We start from the raw sequence: 14,864 nt of genomic DNA on the forward strand, positions 1-14,864 counted from the left end.
GGGGTCACAGTAGAAAGTGCTGTGTCGTTTGACCATGACGTGACGCCATGAAATGAACTATAGATTCGTTTTTCACAAGAAAAAATAATCCAGAAACTCCCGTTGGTCCTGTGCCTGTTTCCCAAACTTCCGACAACGATAGTTCAGAGGACGAGTCTGCAGGTGAAGTCGCAGCACCGAAAAAGCCAAAGCCCTATCATTTCCGACAAGAATGGCTCACTGAATTTACATGGTTGAGATATTGTAAAGAAAAGAAAGCGATGTCCTGCATGTACTGCTCTCAGTGCGGTCCGAAATTTGCGGGGAAAACTAAATTCGCTGACTCCACCACACACTTCAACCATAACGCTGGTTAAGCACAACAGCAGCATCAGGCATAAATTATGCAGGGACAGATGCAATGATGGAGCAAAAGCGCCGCTGCACACATCATTTAAGAGTCAGGGTTGTCTGTGTTTATTGCTGAATTATCAGTAATGCAGTTAATATAGACAAAATTATGAATATGTTGTGTCGATATAGATAGTGCTCCTAAATTTTGTGCTGGTGCTCCTAAAATTTTTAGTAAGGAGCACTGGTGCTCCTGGTGGAAAAAGTTAGTCTGGAGCCCTGTATAAAACGTGAGCAGAGAAAGTCTCTGGAGCTGATACTGGATTACTTCAAGGTCTTTTCTCTCTGATGTCACGAAGCCAGTTTGATAGTAAAGATACATGAAGCAGGGCTCACTGTACGATCAGGGGTTACAAAATTGAGCCATGAACGAAGGAGAAAGAGATGCTTGCTGGACTGGAACTGATGATGTTGCAGTTAATGGTCGGCATCTTCTTAACCCCTTCATGTCAAGATCATTTATAGATACAGGGTTTAACTTTTTTTTTAAGCTGCATCACAAATCATAATTGTTGTTACATCATATCACATTTAACCACTGACATTTTTAGATGGAAACAACCAGCTCCTTGTGCAAAAAACCTTTTTCAAAAGAAAGTTTAGGTAAGGTTAAACTTTATGTCCCCGAGGGGCAATTTGGGATACAGACCGTAGTCATAAGTACATTCAGATTCAAGTGAAACACATCATACTGTCTTGTTTTTTGACCATAGTTTTTTCCATGAAGTCATATTAATAAATTCTCAGAATCAGAATTTGCTCGGCTTTTTTTTTTCTCGTGTTACACTCTCAACTCACTCTGCAGCGACCTCTCCCATCCTTTCATCCTCGCCTAGACATCATTTTCTTGTGCTACTGTCAGATAGCTCTATGACATTCACAATTGTTGCTATATATTTTTTGAAGATTTTATAGTAATACCTATAAAGATTGAGGTGTAACTGATAAATAATGTCAGTGAGTGTCATCAGTAGGGCTTCACTCAAAAGAGATACACTGATCACATAATTTATTAATTAATAATTTATTTCCTTTAAATTAAGTCACTGAAAATGGACAAAATGGTGCTTGTAAAAGCACTTGAAAGTCCTTGAGTTTAATTTTGTAATGTCTATGAACCCTGTAAATGTGCAGCACCTGGATCACTTGCGGACCAACAGAGCAAACCTCAAGCCCCCCCAGGTGCAGATGCTGGAGCAGCTGGAGAACCAATTCTCTCTCATGCAGCAACATCAGCTGCAGGTAATTATACAGTTAAACATGACTGCAGTGATATAGAGCTTTGCATCTGTGACGTAAAGCTGTACGTTTGTGTTTGTCCAAGTGTTAATGTAGCTGCACAGCATCACTGAGTCATCTCTGCTTCTCTCCTGTGCGTTAGATGAGGCAGCAGGCAGCAGCGAGTGGCCAGCCGCGGCCCAGCCTTCCCAACGGTCCTTTGGCTGAGCCCTCTCACCACCATGCAGGCCTCTCCCGCGCCTCTCCCCTTAATCACACAGCCATCCGGCCCCCGTGTGTCACCCAGCCCACAGCCAATGGATCATGTTCTTCGAGTCCTTCAGCGGGGCTGCTGGGACACCTGGACAAAAATCACACCCTGGGACTGGGAGGTGGCGGCGCGAGCAACGGAAACGTGCCTTACCCGCAGCAGAACTCTCTACCTCACAACTGCACAGCCGCCAGTCACCCCAGCACCAGCAGCACTACCAGTAGTCCCAGTCATGCAGACGAGACATGGAGGAGCCAACAACGCAACACTACCACTCAGGTATCTCACTGGTGTTTCCAGAGTTTTATCTGTTGCTCAAACGGCCTCATCTGTGCCGTGTATTTATTTATTTATTGTTTGGTAAAGAGCCGATCCATCTGCGTTCTTCTATTGGGTTTTTTTAAAATATAAATGCCAAGGTGAGAGTAGCAAGCGCTGAAAATAATATTGCATGCGTTTTATTTTCAGTTAAAGTCACTGTGTTTTGAATTTGAAATGTAAAGTAGATCTGTTTTTATTATTTTAATGGTTTGTTTTTTGGTCTTCCTCTCCATCCAGGGGCTTCAAAAAGGTCCAGGTTCACATTCGGCAGGTCCCAATGGAGAACCCCCTTTCTCTTCCTCCTCCTCCCCTCAGACCTCGTTCTCTTCCTCTGGCATTCTGAATCAGGTTGGACATTCCTCTGGGCCCTGCACTGCCTCCTCCTCAGCCTCCTCTTTATCCCCCACCTCCCCCCAGACCACACCCAACCACTTGTCCTCTCCCCCCCACGCCGCTACTACCTCAGGGGTCCACACCAAAGACACCACGCCTTCAGGGGGCAACAACGGCAGCAACGGCGCTGCCGCCACTTTGCCATCAGGTCCGGAGGCCGCCGTCAGGCATTCCGCAGGGACGCCCTTAAGTCCCAGCAGCACCCCCGCGCAGGGACTGACTAATCATGTCCAGCCGCGGGTGACGGACGGCTCCGCTAGCCCGTCTCAGCCTGCCTCTCCTGCCCCCGGCGTGCTCAGTTCAGACAATCCTCAGCTCTCAGCCTTGCTAAAGGGAAAAGCCAATACTACCAGTAATGATGATAACAATAACTACAGTAACCACGGAGGCCCTTCCTCAGAGAAAATCAACAACGTCCACCCGGGTCTCCACGGCGCCGCCAAGCCAACACCGGAGCAGTCGGCGGCATCCTCGCCACTTTTAGCCACAGCTTCGCCCTCTCCACGCTCAGCAGACCCTCACACCACCAACAGCCTCTCCTGCCTTAACAGCCCGTCCAACACCAACAGCCAGGCGCCCACAGTCAACGGGAAGGGGCCGGAGGACTCCCAGAGCCCCAAGAAGGTGGAGCCATCTGCAGGAGCTCAGAGACACACTGTCCCTGCTGGTCTGGCACCCTGGTCCTCGGTCTCCATCTACCCCAGCTCCAGTGAGGTGCTCAAAGCGTGCAGGTAAGACACCTGTTATCTGTAGTTAACCTTTATGTGTAGGTGGCTCTGAGGGATTAAGAATCAGTGATGTTTTTGATCCTGTATTTATATTTTTTTGCCTCCGCCCGGGTGATGGCCATGACCGGAGGCGTTATGTTTTTGGTTTGTCCATCACCCCATTCTCATGAACGCAATATCTCAAGAACACCTTGAGCGTATTTCCTCAAATTTGGCACAAATGTCCACTTGGACTCAAGAATAAACTGATAAGATTTTTTTGTGGTCAAAGGTCAAGGTCACTGTGACCTTGTCTGTCTCATTCTTGTGAATGCAATATGTCAGAAACGCCTTGAGGACATTTGGCACAAACGTCCACTTGAACTCAATGATGAACTGATTAGAATTTGTTGGTCAATGGTCACCGTGACCTCATCTGTCGCATTCTTGCAAGTTTAGGTAACCTTTTTTTTTTTAAAGATATTTTTGGGGGCTTTTTAGGCTTTATTTGATAGGACAGACAAGTGTGAAAGAGAGAGAGAGAGGGAGTGATGCAGCAAAGGGCCACAGGCTGGAGTCGAACCCGGGCCGCTGCGGCAACAGCCTTGTACATGGGGCGCCTGCTCTACCACTAAGCCACCGACGCCCCATGTGTAGGTAACCTTAAGAGAATTTCGCTAAATTTGGCACAAACATTTACTTGGATTCAACAATGAACTGATTTGATTTTGTTGGTCAGAGTTCAAGGTCGCAGTGACCTTGCATCCATGTCATTGTTGTGAACAAGGTATCTCATAGCACTCAAGAGAATTTCCTCAAATTGGGCACAAATGCTCACTCGTACCCAAGGATGAACTGATTAGAATTTGGTGGTCAAAGGTCAAGATCAGTGTGACCTTCCGTCTACCTCATTGTTGTGAATGATACATTTTGAGACGGCCATAAGGGGATTTCCTCAAATTTGGCGCGAACGTCCACTTGAACTCAACGATAAACTGATTTGATTTTGGTGGATAAAAATTCAAGGTCATGATGACCTTGCATCCATCTAATTATCTTGACCACAACATCTCAAGAACACCTTGAGCAAATTTCCCTCAAATTGGGCACAAACATTCACTTGGACTCAAGAATAAACTGATTAGAACTTGGTGGTTTAAGGTCAAGGTCACTATGACCTCAAAAACACCAATTTGGCTATAACTCAAGAATTGATACACCAAGTATGACAAAATTTCACATACATGTCTCAAAGAGTAAAATGATGTGATGCCATCATATATCCAAAAGGTCAAAGGTCGTCTTCCCTGTGACATCATAATGTTTTTTGGCCATTATTCCAGGTCATATCTCAGTTGCAGAAGGGGAGAGACTTGGTCAGATACTGAATTGGTGACTCTAGTCTTCAAACTGTGCTGATTGGACAGATCCTCTGTGTGAGAAGCATCCATGTTTTAGACTCTGCAACATATTTGAAGTATCATCCACTGTCATGGTTTCATGTGAGTCTGCACAGACATGGATGTAAACTATAACTGCAGCTTGACTGATTGATGAATGCATACAACCATGAGGTGATCATTTTAGGTTCGGTCATCTATGACTTCCGGGAAATAATTTATTCTGGTAATCAGACTGTCTGCAGCATTTTTGACAGTTTATAAAACCAACAGAATGATCACTGGTCATTGAATGTCTTAGTTTGTATTAACATTTTAAATGTTTTTTTTTTTAATCACTGGCTGCTGCTGTTCAGATTACAGCCAATAATTTGAGGCCATTAACCAATCAGAAGCTGTGTTATTGAGTGTTCTCGAACCAGGTATGTGTGGGCATCCCGCTGCTCACACCGACCCATTGTTAACTGAAAAGACAACACGGCGTGACACTGAATGTCTGTGGCAGTTCCGCAGCAGCAGATGCATTCTGATGTGAAATCATGTGCAGACGTGAGTAATGTGTTGATTCTCCGCTGCGTTTGGGAAATGTCATGACATTTTGACCCCACGCTGAGTGCTGGTTGGACTCATCATCGTGTTTGGATAAAATCTGCCACTTTGTGTCTTTGAGGCAGAAGTGCAAAAATACTTTGAGCTGATGTCACACACAGATCGGAGTACAGCTCTCGGTGTGTGTGTGGGTGCGGCTGCTTGGAGTTTGAGTCCAGTAGGGAGTGGACATGATGCTGTTGTCATGAGCTTCACTTTCTCTGTAGTCCTCGTGCAGGGCCCTCTCGTCTGCCACGCTCACATCACATCTCCCACTGGACATACAGAACTACAGTGTTGACAGACTGCTGCAGAAATATAAAGGAAGAAGAAATATAAAAATGATGATGATGTGATTTCGCTGGGGCCTGTACCAAACTAGCATGTACCTCTGTCTGGAATATAACTCGTAGGCTGGAGCATCCTTGTAGCACCACAATGCTTCATTTATGACGACATGATGCGACACATCCACTAGTGAGGACCGTGCCACAACTATGTCGTTTATACGTTCAGCTGGAATTCAGGAGCTGTTAGTTGTTGTTGAGGGCTGGTGAATGGATGTAAGTGGGGGGTGACGGTGGAAGAGGGAAGTCTTCTGACTGGTTGATCTGGGAGAATGGGCTGAAGATCAGGCAGAGGGAAACTCAGTGTGGAAGTTTAGTCTTAGGAGTTTTTCCACCCGAGCTGATCATAGGCCTCCCAGACAGTACCTAGAATGAGACATGGGAGAGTTATGCACCACATTGAAGGAGAAGGGAAGACAGCATGAAGGGAGGGTATGTCAAGAAATTTGAGATAATCAGAGCAGGATGGGTCGACCAGGTGTAAGTAGGCTTGGCAGGTAATTAGAGGTGTGGTTGAGGCGAGGCCCTGCTCCCTACCTAAGCTAAGAAATGAACTTCATTTGTTGCTGCCTTGCAATGCAACTAGTCTCTGTGGGTTCAGGAGATTTTGTTGGTGAGGAAACTTATGTTAAAATATAGCCGACAGCAGAGTGTAAATAAACGGTGCTCCCATTGCAAAGAATTAACAAATGCTTTTCTTTCCAATGAGTCGAGGCGGAGCTGTCACGGCAGTTGCACGTTTCGCCATCTTTCATGTGTTGTTCTTTCTCTTCTTCCTTTGGCATTTAACAGCAGACATAACACTTGCATCCTGAGTTTTTATGATACTGGAGAAAAACGAGTCATGTTTTCAAAATTGTGACATCGATTGGCACCAAAGTATCTGTTCCCATGACATCCGTTATCTTAGTGTAGTGGCAGACCTCATAATCCAGGAGGATCATGCAGTTTTGTACGTTACACCAGCGAGCCCTGGTCGAAGGGGTCACGGCCATGAATACGAAAATGTTGTCTTCTACCCTCCTGGCGTACTCAGAGTTCAGCATTTACCGATCAACATTAGACTTAAGTGGACTGAGCGTCATGTAGCAGCACGGGTTACTTTACAAAAGCTTGAATCAGCTCTGAACAAGCTGTACATTTCACAGATGGTGCTTGGTAAACAGGTTTTGTCTGGATAGGCTAACCTCTGCATGTCCTGATTTTTCTAATTAAAACGTATTCCCAAATGTCCAAAAGTTGCTCAGTAATGTAATTGATTGTTGTAAATGTTTTGTTGTTAGGTGTGTTAAAGCTCAGTGAAATGACGCAACAGACTTCAGTGTTTTGTGGAAGTGGTGAGGTTACACGGGGCAAACAGCCTGTTCTGCAGACCACACTGTGTTGCACACTTGTTTATCGTCAGCGACGTCTTGCTTTAACCTGAACTGATGAACTGACTGATCTCTCTCCAGGAACCTGGGGAAGAACGGCCTGTCGACGAGCAGCATCCTCCTGGACAAGTGTCCCCCGCCTCGACCCCCTCGCGCGCCCTCTCCTCCACTGCCAAAGGACAAACTCAACCCCCCAACGCCCAGTATTTATGTGAGTGCAGCCGCTCCATAGAAGGAGAAGTATTCATGATTTTGTTGTGTGCAATGTTGGAGTAACGGTATCTTGGCTACAGCACCAAATACAAACACTCCTTAGTTAGCTCCTCTTTAATGTGTTGATTCTCCCAATAAGTCTGGAGCGCGTCCACGTCCCCTGATGACTCTGTGTCTCCTCTCTGACATACAGCTAGAAAACAAGAGGGACGCCTTCTTCCCGCCCCTCCATCAGTTCTGCACCAACCCTGCCAACCCGGTCACCGTCATCAGAGGACTGGCTGGAGCGCTCAAACTAGGTACCTGACGCAAAATAAAAACACGCACTCCACTTTGCTGCATCACAGACTGCGTTTGTGTGTTTCAAGCATCTGCGTGTCTTTGACTTGTCTGTCTTACATGTGATAGTGACAGCAGCTGTGAGCATGTGCAGCTGGATGTTTTCTGTCTCGTCCAGTCTCACGTGGCTCTGTGGGTGTGTCTCTGTAATCATGGCAGGCAGAGTGTGTGTGGATGGATTTGACATGTATGACAACAGCACCACCTGCAAGTGGAAAATGTTACTGCACATGTTTGTCGTGGAGAAAACTGGTCAGCTTTGCCAAGAATTTACAAACATCTGCTCTTCTATTACAATGACATGCTGCCCTGTTATGTAAGACTCTGGCAGATTGTTCCTGTTTGTGTGTCCAGCAGTTCTGTAGTCTAAGATACAATAAGACAAAATTAATAAAGAAACACAGCTTCCTCATGCTGCACCACTGATGTGAGACAGACATCCTTAGTATGTCACCTTGTTCTCCCTCAGCCAGACAGTGTCAGTATCAGAATTATACGGAAGAAATTAAAAATAAATCCTATAGAATCTTGAATTTAAAAAATCTTGAAAAATAATACTTAACTCCTCTCTCCGCTCTTCTTCCTCGGCTCCTGTCTTTCCTCCCACCGTCCACGCTCAGATCTGGGCCTCTTCTCCACTAAGACCTTGGTGGAGGCCAACCCCGACCATCTGGTGGAGGTGCGCACCCAGTTGGCTCAGCCCACCGATGAGAACTGGGACCCCACTGGCAGCAGGAAGATGTGGCGCTGCGAGAGCAGCCGCTCCCACACCACTGTCATCAAATACGCCCAGTACCAGGCCTCGTCTTTCCAGGAGTCTCTGCGGGTCAGTGGGAGTGGGACACACACAAACACACACACACACACTGCAGACACAGGAAAACTGATGGGTGCAACAGATGAACCAGAGTTGAACCAGTGTATCACCAAACCTGTACATGACATGTTATATCCATGATGTGATGACACATACTGGTTATCGGAGATAGATTGTATCACCAGTGACCTGAAACCAGTTTACTTTGGTCAGTTTATCTAATGCTAAGGTTTTTCTCCAGAGGTTTCCCGCACCAGTATGTTCAAAGTTTTTTCTTTCTGACAGGAGGAGAATGAGAAGAAGAAGGAGATGGAAGCAGAAGCGGGTTCCTCAGACAGGTGAGTTTCCTTCCTTGTTTCTCACATTTTTAATTTTCCAAAGGTTTTTGTTTACTCACCAACTGTATCAAACTTCTCGTGCTCTTCTAGTGCGATGCGGCGAAGGAAAGGCCCTTTCAAACACATAAAGTTTGGCACCAACATCGACCTCTCTGATGAAAAGAAGTGAGTGAGCTGTTTTAACTCCACACAGAACATCTGGTTGCATAAACCATCACACATCACCTCCTTTACATGAGGTTGTCTTTAGAGGGGAAAAGGGAGTAAAGCCCGTTTCACACTGCCTGTTGAAGGTGAGAGTGTTGCGCCGCATTGTCGCCTCACTGCTCTGTATGAAAGGTATGATGGTGGAATGGTTAAGGACCAGTGTGTAGGATTTAGTGGGATTTATTTGCAGAAATTGAATGTGTTATAACATAAGTAGAAGATAAGTTGTTGTGTTTTTGTTACCTTAGAAAGAGCTGTTAATGTCTGCATAGGGAGCAGGGATGAGGACCCACCATGTTTCTGCAGTAGTAACAAACAAACCAAACACTGGCTCAAAATAGGACCATTCACATTTTCATATCCGCCACTGAAATTAAGAGCCCCTTCATGATGAGCAGCATCGGAAAAACCCTTATCGTTTTTACATGAAACTGTCCCGTAGGTGTGAATGTGAGTGTGAATGGTTGTCTGTCTCTATGTGTCAGCCCTGTGATAGTCTGGTGACCTGTCCAGGGTGAACCCTGCCTCTCACCCAGTGTCAGCTGGGATAGGCTCCAACCACCCCCCACAACCCCCCAGAAAATGAATAAATGAATGCTTTTTACTGGTTTCAATCAGTGGTTCCCAACTGGACCAGCATCAGGTCCAGATTTCTCCTTAGTCATTAGTTCAGGGTCCACATAGTTTAATACATTCAGCATCGTACTTGCGTTTGGCCATGTCGTGGAAAAGTGCCAGAAAGTTACTGTACATAAAAATAAGGTGTTTCTGCAAACTCGAGACATTTGTGAGTCACGTGCGGTCCATTCAGAATGGACCAGTGACCCACCAGTTGGGAGCCACTGGTCTTAATCACCTGGTCTGTTTGTTTCGGAGAGGAAGAAATGTCTGTGGATAATTTAACTTCTGGTAAAAACCTCCTGAACGTCTTGATCTGAAGTTATCAGAGAGAAAATAGTGAGCGTACATCAGCAGGATACGGATAGATACGTCTAAACTCTTACACACTGTTCATATGAGACGGCAGCAAAGGTAGAAACAGCACTAAATCAACATCTGTGTAAGAAGTGTGAGCCGGCAGGACGGGCCAAGTGTGACGCTTTGACTACTCGTTATGTGTGCGACTTACCACCAGGAGATTTAAAAAGCAGCTAGCAGCTAATTTGAAGAAGAACAGCAACAGAAAACGTCCACAGTTTGGGAGACAAATAGGTCCTGGAGCTGGTTACCGTCCAGCAGAGGACGGGATCAAACACCATATAACGGGGATGTTAAATGAGGTTCAGAAAGCGCTGCCCACTGAGTGTATATGTCACATTCGATGGCGACACTATCACGCCACTTTTGTTTCTACAATGCCGACATACTGTATAAAATCACACACGTGTGGGAGGCATCATGCCAGTGTCCTTTGGTTCTGTATAAAAAAGAAAAGGCGGTGTAGTGAAGGGATTTGTTGAAGCAGTGTTGTTGGATCTCTGTGTAAAAAGGGCCTAACTCTCAACCTGTAACCTTTGTCCCCTCCAGGTGGAAGCAGCAGCTTCAGGAGTTGTCTAAACTGCCAGCGTTTGCTCGGGTCGTGTCAGCCGGTAACCTGCTCAGCCACGTCGGACACACCATCCTGGGCATGAACACCGTCCAGCTCTACATGAAGGTGCCGGGGAGCAGGACGCCAGGTACACACAGGCAGAACAAACACCACTGCTGTCTGTGTCGTTCTCACTCTGTTAGTAACCTGCTCCTGTTCTGTCACAGGTCACCAAGAGAACAACAACTTCTGCTCAGTCAACATCAACATCGGTCCGGGGGACTGTGAGTGGTTCGCTGTGCCTGAGACGTACTGGGGCGTCATCACCGACTTCTGTGAAAAGTACGTCACCAGAAATGACTCCCTGAGAGTTTAGCTGATCTCCAGAGTCGACACTGATGTCATGTTTCACCTCCTCTCACAGGAACAACATCAACTTCCTGATGGGCTCCTGGTGGCCCAACCTGGAGGACCTGTACGAGAGCAACGTGCCTGTTTACCGGTTCATCCAGCGTCCTGGAGACTTGGTGTGGCTCAACACGGGCACCATCCACTGGGTTCAGGCCATCGGCTGGTGCAACAACATCGCGTGGAATGTCGGACCCCTCACAGGTGAGCAAAGGGAATTAATTAGACATGAGCGTGTTCATGGCCCGCTGAGATAAGCAGAGCCTGTCCAGATTCTGAGCGCAGTGTCCAGGTGCAGGCAGGTACAGCTGTAACGTGAAAGTGCTTGTGACAAAGAGCTCGCAGGCTTTGTAACCCTCAGCTGGATAAACACAGATGTATAGATTAAATGAAGAGCGCCTCTCGGTTTTTGTCCTCAGCACATCAGTACAAGCTGGCAGTGGAGCGTTACGAGTGGAACAAGCTGCAGAGTGTCAAATCCATTGTTCCCATGATCCACCTCTCCTGGAACATGGCCAGGAACATCAAAGTGTCGGACCACAGGCTCTTTGAGATGATCAAGTGAGAGCTCCCTCTTAAAACATAATTCCTGATACGACCGTGTTTTTCTGTGTGACTCTGGTCTCACCCAGCGTGTGTGTTTGTGTGTTTCAGGTATTGTTTGTTACGGACTCTGAAGCAGTGTCAGATGCAGCGTGAACTGCTGCTTGCTGCCGGGAAAGAACTGGTGTGGCACGGGAGGACCCACAGCGAGCCGGCTCATTATTGCAGCATCTGTGAGGTGAGCACGCGTGTCCTAAGCCACGCCTACATCATATCAGCTGTGTCTGCGCTGTGTGAATGAACCCTTCCTCTTTACCCTCGTCCAGGTGGAGGTGTTCGACCTGCTGTTTGTCACCACAGAGAGCAACAGCAGGAAGACGTATGTGGTGCACTGCCAGGACTGTGCCCGGAGGGCGAGTGCTAACCTGGACAACTTTGTGGTGCTAGAGCAGTACAAGATCGAGGACCTCATGCAGGTTTATGACCAGTTCACCCTCGTAAGTATCACAAAACCACCTCATCTCACACCAGAGAGGATCAGTTTAAAGAGATAGTGTGGGGTTGTTTGAGGTACTCATCCGTAGTCAGTGTGTTAAGTACAGTACACGTCAGTCAGCATGCCCTCACTTTGGAGAAGCAGGCAGGAGTACAGCCACGGAAGATGAGCAATGTACTTCTGTGAACAGGGGGCAGCAGTAACATGAATTTTAGCCATGTCAGAATAAATCAATTTCAGTTTAAGTGTGCGCTATATTTAGATTATTTGCACTGTTTTACCTCGCAGTGAGACAGCCATTTTTGACGGGGCACTGAAGCCGTTATATCACTCTTGTCAAAGCCAGACTTCATTGACAAAAACAGTAATTTTACCTCGCAGAACACACGATGGTCTGTCGCTGCCTTGATCAGTTTGTTTGTGTAATCTAACCGTCTTTACTGCCAAAGTCACACAAAATACAAAAAATAACTGAATGAGGCAGTGGTAGACCAGCAGCTCCTGTGTGCAGCGATGTTAAATTACTGTTTTTGTCTGTGGAGTCTGGTGGAGCAGTACAGGGCTGTACAAATGCCACATCTTTAACCGCCTGGAAAACACAAGGTCGGGCGCTGGGTGCTACTTTTGTGCCCTTTATTGAGCCAGCCTTCTAGAGCGTGGCGGCAGGTTGCGTCTGAGGTTACTAAGCAACTTTAACAAACATCGTATAGCCTGTTAACCTGAAATCCTGAGTGCAGAGCTGATCTTCTTCCAGGAGCTGTCTAGAAGTGAGCAGGCCTGTCGTCTGTGGGACAGATGTAAAGCTCTGGGCAGCCCTGCACTAACATGATCAACTTTTCCGTGTTTATCAGACTGAATATTTACAGATGAAGGAAAAGATATCTGCCGGCTGTGACTGGTTGTTCCTCGTCACATGACATGCAATGTGCACTGATGCGTTCCAAAAGTCAGCTACATTGAAAACAATTAATTTGAGGCTGCAAAACACGCAACATGTGTTCGGCCCCTAAAACGGCTTCAGTTTCCTGTCAGTAAGGGCCGTCTGACAGCAACACAAAGCTGTGAAAATATTCTAAGTATAGCGTACACTTTAAATGACCCATATCTGTGGTGCTGTTTATCAGTCTGGATTGTTTTGGTGTATTTTTTGGCGCTTTGAGCACCACAAGCTGAGTGACAACTCTACAGCCAATATCTCCAACACTCTGCAACTCACACCAAAACTATTGAGACTGATGAGCAGTACAACAGGTAAGAGGAAGTTAAATTTGGGGTAAACTGTGGCTTTAAATGGATTTTTTCTTTTGGGTGGCTAAAATATGTTTTGCTGCTGCATTTGTACACAGCGGTACATTGCTTAGCTTCCCTGGTGGTACTCCAGTCTGCTTCTCCAAACTGGGAGTGTGCCGACCATTATTTACTGTAGCTAACACACTGCCTATGGATAAATACCTCCTACAGCCCCACTTTGAAATATCTGAACGATCCCTTTAAACACAAAGGAGACCTCTAATGATACCACTTTCATGCCAGAGTCAGATCTCAGTGTGTTCCTCCTCTTCCTCTGTCTCCAGGCGAGTCCCCTGCCTTCCTCCTCTTGATGGTAACACTGTTGTTCTGAGGACCGTTAGAACCGCAATGGACTTAAATCGGAAACTCTCCGGAAACCTCTTCTTTTTCTGATATTCAGGAAGTAAGCCGGCAGTCCTCAAACGGCGCTCTGTAGCTCTCCCATAAGGCAGCTGCGTGAAAGCTGTGTGTCTATGCAACCTGCCCAGAGTGGTGTGCCTCCCCCCAGTGGACTGGAGGGGGGTGGCAGCTCCTCCTGTCATCATGACCAGACTGTTCTACTGCTGGCCCAGCTGGACTTCACCAGAAAACACACACACAAAATCCCACATAAAAAATGATGAATTAAGGTTTTGTACATATTATGTTTTAACTGGCAACATCGTCACACAAAGACTACTGACTGGATGGTTTTCTTTTTCCATTTTTGTATTTTGTTTGTGGGTTGACACACACACACACACACACACACGAGCTTTGTTCCCTCCCCTCCATGAGATGAGTCATTAGCATAGCTGGTCTTTTGTATGTTAGATAGACACCTCCTCCGTCAGGAAAAACCAGATAAAAAACTGTTTTGTAATGTGAAAAGTTGAGTGACACATTCTTTGCAACATTTCCCCCATTTTTAAAAAATCATTTAATTTCGCTGGAACTATGATGAGTCTGATTTCGTCAGGGAGAGGAAATCATTTGTAGACAAACAGCCAAGTCACAGAGAAAAAGGGTTGCACATAGACAAAAGAGTGAACTTTAATTTGTGTTTTTCTTTTTTATTTTGATGTAAATTTACACTATTTATAAATGCATATTTATTGCTTGAAAATATTTGTTGATGGAATGCTGTAATTTTTTTTTCCAGAGTACCTGCCATTAAATTTGAAGGAGCCTTGTGATTTTAAGCACGGCCCCTCGTACGTTTTCTATATAAATAAAACTGCTTAGTAAGCATTGTACAGAGACCTTACCTTGAAATGGGTTTATTGTTTGAAGGATGTTTTATGAGTCAATAAACAAGAACTGTCTTTATTTACATCTGCAGCTCTGTTGTACTTATTATTTTGTTACAAAAGCGAGGTCAGTGCCGATGGTGTGAGCTGGAGAACTTCAACAACCTGGAGCTCCTTAAATTTGGAGAATATTATGCACAAAAGTGAACGAGCTGTTCAGGGTTTTAATCAGCGCACTTATCCGTCCGATTCATTAGTCTCGCTTTGTGAGACAAATCACTGTTTATCTGTTGGAAACCTCAAGTAAGGAAATTATACCTTAGATACAACCCTCTTTATACACCAGTAGTAAGTGGAAACATCAGTTACACAGAATGATAAAAGTTTAAACAATCTTTAATGTGTAGTTAACTTTAGGCAAATAAACTACTTGGTTATGGTTTGGAAA

At 45.8% G+C, this 14,864-nt stretch overlaps 1 protein-coding gene across 3 annotated transcripts in view; it reads left to right on the plus strand.

The window, feature by feature from the left end:
* The window catches only part of kdm6a (lysine (K)-specific demethylase 6A), a 65,456-nt gene extending 50,956 nt beyond the window's left edge, over nt 1-14,500 (plus strand). For all 3 annotated transcript variants that reach the window (XM_049593346.1, XM_049593345.1, XM_049593348.1), the window contains 15 exons: nt 1,525-1,632; nt 1,772-2,158; nt 2,438-3,324; nt 7,090-7,219; nt 7,415-7,520; nt 8,181-8,386; nt 8,663-8,715; nt 8,806-8,880; nt 10,450-10,598; nt 10,678-10,792; nt 10,875-11,062; nt 11,278-11,419; nt 11,513-11,639; nt 11,728-11,898; nt 13,472-14,500. In XM_049593346.1, the coding sequence (XP_049449303.1) occupies nt 1,525-1,632; nt 1,772-2,158; nt 2,438-3,324; nt 7,090-7,219; nt 7,415-7,520; nt 8,181-8,386; nt 8,663-8,715; nt 8,806-8,880; nt 10,450-10,598; nt 10,678-10,792; nt 10,875-11,062; nt 11,278-11,419; nt 11,513-11,639; nt 11,728-11,898; nt 13,472-13,498 (2,871 nt within the window). In that variant the 3' untranslated portion in view covers nt 13,499-14,500. The remainder of the gene's footprint in view (nt 1-1,524; nt 1,633-1,771; nt 2,159-2,437; nt 3,325-7,089; nt 7,220-7,414; nt 7,521-8,180; nt 8,387-8,662; nt 8,716-8,805; nt 8,881-10,449; nt 10,599-10,677; nt 10,793-10,874; nt 11,063-11,277; nt 11,420-11,512; nt 11,640-11,727; nt 11,899-13,471) is intronic.
* Nucleotides 14,501-14,864: the final 364 nt, after the last annotated feature.

This window comes from Epinephelus fuscoguttatus, linkage group LG13 (assembly GCF_011397635.1).
Source record: "Epinephelus fuscoguttatus linkage group LG13, E.fuscoguttatus.final_Chr_v1".
NCBI classification, from domain to species: domain Eukaryota; kingdom Metazoa; phylum Chordata; class Actinopteri; order Perciformes; family Serranidae; genus Epinephelus; species Epinephelus fuscoguttatus.